Genomic DNA, 5,827 nt, shown 5'->3' on the forward strand with positions numbered 1-5,827 from the left:
CTGATTGAAGTTTTCGTTGGGCAGTGGAGTTCCCAGATCGCAGAGGTTTCCTTCAAAATTTCTAATGATAATCAGCAACAACAAATAACCCAAGTCTACAGGAAATTCTTATGAACACCAAACAAGCACAGTAGTATACGGTGTTACTATGATACACTTAACATTCTGCAATCTTTGCGCGTGACAGCATGACAATCGCCATCTTGGATGCTAATCTGGCTTACTGATTGGCTCAATTGTAGTACGTGGTGCAAAATACGCTTCTTTAATTGTCCCTGCACCATAGTACCCCCGTGTACTACGAAACACCTGTCAGCCGGGAAAAGGTTTCAGTAACCAGGTGCATTGTCGTGAAAAGGGAAGGTGTTTGGTTGAGGGTGCCCTGTAGCGCTCGTTTCGTGAACAATCTTGTGAAATATAAGTACTTTCAGAATACCAGTTCCCTGATCTTTCAATTTCTACTGGCTTGTAATTTTCAGCACTTGTTACTTAGACAATGCATGCTTGGTAACTTTTTCATTCCGTTCGTCATTTTGATTGAGGGGTCTATACTTAAGTCACGGCCGTTGTTCGTGGTGATCTCGTTTAATTTACAATGGACTGAGTCACTGTCGCGAGCCACTGAGTATGTTGTACATTTCGAGCTGTTGACGAGGGATGCGACTTGCAACATTACTTCTGTCGTAAATCTACTATTACTGCCAAATCAAGCGTGGAATTATTTTGATTTAATTAAATGGAAATGACTTCAACAGCAACGATCTCGTAATAATGAAATCCCTCCCGATCTTCGATACTGGACATCTCACTTTTAGAACGGCTAACTTCACATTTCTTCAGACTGCTGCTAAAATTAAGCGACTGGCACTGATCGGTTACCAAGCATAACTTCATGCATTGCATGACGTCAGAGACACTTCGTGATGTAATCACTTGACCAGCTTGCACTTTATCCGGACCGAATCTTGGCATGAACAACGCCTCCAAGACTAGATGAAACACATGAAAAACATGCATCGAACTGTTAACCACTTTGTATATTGTAAAGATTACGGAATAGATTAGTCCTGCCATCGAGTGATGTTGGAAATTTGTGTAGGTAATGACATGGAGCCCAGGAAAATTGAGGATTCTATTAATTTCGCGCGTGTTCTCAGAGGTTGCGGAAATTGCAGGAGTCGCGCAGTGACGAGAGCAATTTATGTATGCTGAAAATAAATGTTATATCAATCCTTAATTTTACATGGCAACATGCGATTACCTTTTAATAATATGAATGGCAAAATTTCTTTTATAAAGAAGATCAACAACGCACGCTGTTACGCACGATCGTAGGAGGGCATTCTAATGTTCAGTTAGCGTCAGAAAACGCACGAATCAGCTGAATGAAGTTATATTTTTGCACAACAGCTCCAAAGCATTCTAAGCAACCCTGATTAAAAGCATCTGCCATCCGTGAAATTATAAATTTTTGTGCAAAGTTAAGCCTTACTCAGTAAAGTGTGGTTAAAATGCCACTTTTCTCAGCCGATCAGCATTTAGTAATTTTCCCCTCTATGTTATAAAGCAAAATGCACTCTGCATAGAATCTAATGATTGACCTTACAATTGAAATAATTCTAAGCCTTGACAATGTCGATATGGTGATTCCAAATTACGCTTAATGTGACCAGTAAAAAATTGTTCGACGAGCTGCAGACGAGTTTGTCGCTGACGAAAAGTTTTACCTCCTGTTACCTATCAGACCAAACACAATGTGAAATGTAATCCTGCTGTGTCAAGCAAAGGACAGGAAAGAAAATTTGTGGAGAAGAGCAAATTTACCTCGTAGCACTCTATTCCTCGTATATACCCCCACTAGTATCACTTGCTTACGTTTTGAAAAAGTCGTGCCAAATTTTTTTAAAACTACTTGCCGTTTTGCAAAGACAAGTATTGCATGACGTCAGCCACGTGTTTGTGCTATAATAGATCATAGCTGACGACCAATCACAATCATCCTAACACTTAATCATATGGCTCTTTAGGCAATTTCACCTTCTGGCCAAGGCTCTCCATAAAACTCCATTCTTGCACAAGTCCAGTTATGCCATTTCAATGGTATAAGGCGAACATACCGAGCTTGAATCACTGGGATGATGTTCTTTTTCACTTCATGCGTGTTGCTATTTCCTTCTAAAACCTGTGAAATTCGTGCAAAGGAATAGGGTGTTTCAGGAAGGGAAATTGTGCCAACTCGAGTATCCAGAACTGAATTTCTAAGGGTGTGACTAGACCTGAAAAGATGATTTCATCATTATCCAAAACTGCCGTGTCATTCCAGTCAATTCTATAATTTGTATTTACTAGTTATATGAGGTTTTTTAACCGATAAAAAAATTCGCCTATGAAACTTTTGTGCACAGGATGGATGGAGAGGGAGTGTGTAAGGTACATGCAGTCAACTGACCAAGGAAATGAGACCTTTTCAACAGATTTTCGCCCCACTTCTTGCTTCCGTTAAAAATGTTTATTTATCAGTTTGTCTACTTCTACCTCTGGAGATTCCTCCCATTTAACACCATCGTGAGACCATCTCAGTTTGTATTCTTCCAAGTAACTATGACTTCCAGGGTGATCTCCTTGAGTGGCAACTGCGCAAATACGGTAAGATCGGCCGAAATCAATCTGCAAACGTTAAAGATACATATAGTGCTGGTGAATTAAAAAGCACATCCGAATCGAATAGTCCATCGCTCTCAGACAGGAGTGTAATTTGCACACCTTTGACTAAGATTAGTTATCAAGATATCTTTACTTTGTCAGCGATTAATTAATCAATTAATTGATTAGTTGTATTATACATGCATTTTGATTGGTTCGCAGTTATGATCTATTGAAGGAGTGACGCGTAAATGACGTCACCATGGACAATTTGGGCTTCTTTATTACAGAGAAGCAATACACTCCATGTTGTCATGCATCTGTTCGGTGATTGGCAAGAGATCAAAATGTGGTAAGAACATTAATGACACACTCGGCTGCGTCTTATAGGCCACTTTTTTGTTCTCACCACATTTTGACGTCGTCTGTGATCTATTAGCATTGTAGAGACGCACTGCAGTCACGGTGAACCTGTCATATTTGGTAAACTGAGAGACGCCGACAAAATGGAATCCGCTCGTTAGTTACCTGAACATAAACATTCTCGCTCTCACTGCCTGGCCATGTTCTGCACCAGGTCTTTGCTCCGTTCAAGCGAGCGTTTGACGGATCTCCAGATGAGGCAGACAGTTGAGAATCCAGAATTTCACCCGTCTCTATACCAACAGCTGGTGCGGTGCACTCATTTTTCTCTAAATTTAAAAGAGGAGCTTGAGGATCTGAGTCCCCAAACATGAACAGTTAGCCCGAACATTTCCTTTCCGTTCATAGTTACCTATGAATAGACTCCAAAGGGAGCGGGGGAGGGGGTTAAAGAGAGCCGCTCCGAGATTAAATTGCTTTTCCTAAGAAAATATCGCATCTATCCTGGGAAGGGACCAAGCTTACACCTTTGGAGGTCCAAAGTGCACACCATTAGGCCGCCTGTCGAGAATAATAGAGCAGGTGACGATATATCCTTAACTATTGCCTTTTCTACGAAAGGCGTTGCACGCAAAACAAAAACAGAAAACGAAAGCAGTCAGGTAACGTTAGTGACATAGCGCAGTGTTGGTTACGTTGTTCAGGTGGTACCTTCAATACAGGTGTAAAGTTCCACTCTCATTGACACACGGCTACGCCAGACGGAGGGTCGGAAACGGATGTACCGCGCTTTAATTGGTGGGACTAGGTCATGATAAACAACTGTATTACGGTCCACATTTCCAGAAAATTCCTAAAACAATAGAATAATTGTTAAATGAGAGTGCAGTATAATTAAACTGAACTGAAGCAAGAAATCTGTAATAAAAGTTGAAATATCCTCTCCTAGGTCATGTTAAACCTTACTACTTCTTCAACTTAAGTTCCAAAGATTTGAGATTTTACAAGACGAATGTAGAGCGTTAAGGAGAACTAGGAGAGAAATGTACACCAAACCAGTTTTAACTGTGTTTCATCGACTGAATAAATCATGAATGTGTTGGCAGCGAGGCAAAGTCGTAATAAGGACTTTCTGAAAAGGTAGCCGGAATTGTTGCTGTTTTTTTCTTAACCGCCAAAAAGAAAATTGAGAGGTGGGGAAGCCTTTGAAGTACAGAGATTGGAGGTAAGATAGCTGAAAACCAAGGGCTTGTTCATGGGATAAAAAAACTGTGGCGCTGCGTCGGTGGGGGCTATAAAAAGATAATTTGGTTTATCCACGGGGTGATAATTTAAATTGGCCTCCGTAAAATTTTCTTAAGCTGGCCCCTCGTCAGAACGTAGCATAGGAACCTGGTTAATCAGGCTCGCTCGTTTGGTTTCTAACATATCTCACCTCGATAATCTTTCCTCTGTATAAATTGAGACGTTCTGACGCCTTTATGGAGATCTTGTTTTAAGCAACCGACATATTGATAACCAAGCTGAAAATTTTTGCATCATTATAATCACGTCACTCCGTTTACAAGGGATGAAACTTAAAAGATAGTGTCCTTCCTATATCGGTAATGACGCTGAAATTTTTCCGTATCAGTAAAGAAATCGGGCGCAAAACTTAACCTACTAACCCGTTTTAAATTTTACTGTAAGGACAGGTGACAAAGATTGTCTCGCTAAACGCACTACTCGGTTATTGGGCTCAAACGAAGAGGCCCGATGAAGGATAATTTACATTCATAGACAACATTCGACAGTTTTGCCACACCTTGGGCGATTGCCCGTTTTCCGTGTAGTACTTAAAATCATCTCCATCATAACTGTACTGTACGTTGTACTGAATCACCCACTGATTCCAATCATTCCTTCCTTGTGTAGCCAGGCCTGTCACGCTTATGTCCTGACTGCGTAGGTCCACTTGGAGCCACTGATAACGATCGACCGTACGGCACACCCAGGCTCCCGGGGATGACAGAAGATTTAATCTACCTCGGGTGACGCCGTGAGCAAAAAATTGCGATGAAGCTGATAATTGATCATTATGGATGTTGCCGTTTTCCATACCAAGAGGGACTTTGCACTCTAAAAGTTTATTAAATTAAATGTGAGTGTTTACCAGAGAACTGAATTGCACTTTTGCTTTTGCGAAACATGTAAGTGAACATAGTAGTGCTATTTTCAAGGCAACAAGAAAGACTTGATCACGCCCAGCAGACTGTAATCCACTACATCCTTTAAATCCCATGAGTGACCAAGACATAATTTTTCCTAAAACTATCAATGCAATATCAAGCGGACTGGTAATGAGAATAATGAAAAAAAAATTAAATTAGGAGATTATTATTTGCTACAATACCAAATTCTCCGATCTAACGGAGAAGTTTGAAGGGGATCGTATGATTTCCAAGGGGAATAGGGGGATCAGTTTTCGCTGATAGTAGGTGATGAACGTTCCACAATGCGCCGTAACAGGTCTAATGCACGATGCTGTCATTAATTAAAATTGATACCCAAGCTTCGTTTGCATTCAAATTTGTAGGAATCTTTGCCTCTTTCTGGCAGTTTTGATGTGGGTATTCTGTTTATTTCAGTGCTTTGGGAGTACACCCCTATTAAATTTTACCAATTTATACCTTCAAAGCATGGGTTGAACGCGAAATTAGGTATTCTAGCTTAAACAGGTGTAAGAGACATTAACTGTTTAAGCGAAAATGTTACTTTTTACTAAAGAGAGCAAAATAGTTCCATTTTACGACCAGGTTTAAATCACAGTGACTCGCTGTTA

The 5,827-nt window shown here is 40.5% G+C and overlaps 1 protein-coding gene across 1 annotated transcript in view; it reads right to left on the minus strand.

Annotated features, from left to right (window-relative positions):
• Nucleotides 1-732: 732 nt before the first annotated feature.
• LOC131788538 (lactadherin-like) overlaps nt 733-5,827 on the minus strand; it is a 5,247-nt gene continuing 152 nt past the window's right edge. Inside the window, exons 2-7 of the mRNA XM_059105622.2 lie at nt 4,811-5,124; nt 3,718-3,859; nt 3,172-3,335; nt 2,536-2,667; nt 2,038-2,182; nt 733-989 (exon numbers count right to left, since the gene is read on the minus strand). Coding sequence (XP_058961605.2) covers nt 733-989; nt 2,038-2,182; nt 2,536-2,667; nt 3,172-3,335; nt 3,718-3,859; nt 4,811-5,104 — 1,134 coding nt within the window. The 5' untranslated portion in view covers nt 5,105-5,124. The remainder of the gene's footprint in view (nt 990-2,037; nt 2,183-2,535; nt 2,668-3,171; nt 3,336-3,717; nt 3,860-4,810; nt 5,125-5,827) is intronic.

This window comes from Pocillopora verrucosa, chromosome 3, assembly GCF_036669915.1.
Source record: "Pocillopora verrucosa isolate sample1 chromosome 3, ASM3666991v2, whole genome shotgun sequence".
Taxonomy (NCBI): Eukaryota; Metazoa; Cnidaria; class Anthozoa; order Scleractinia; family Pocilloporidae; genus Pocillopora; species Pocillopora verrucosa.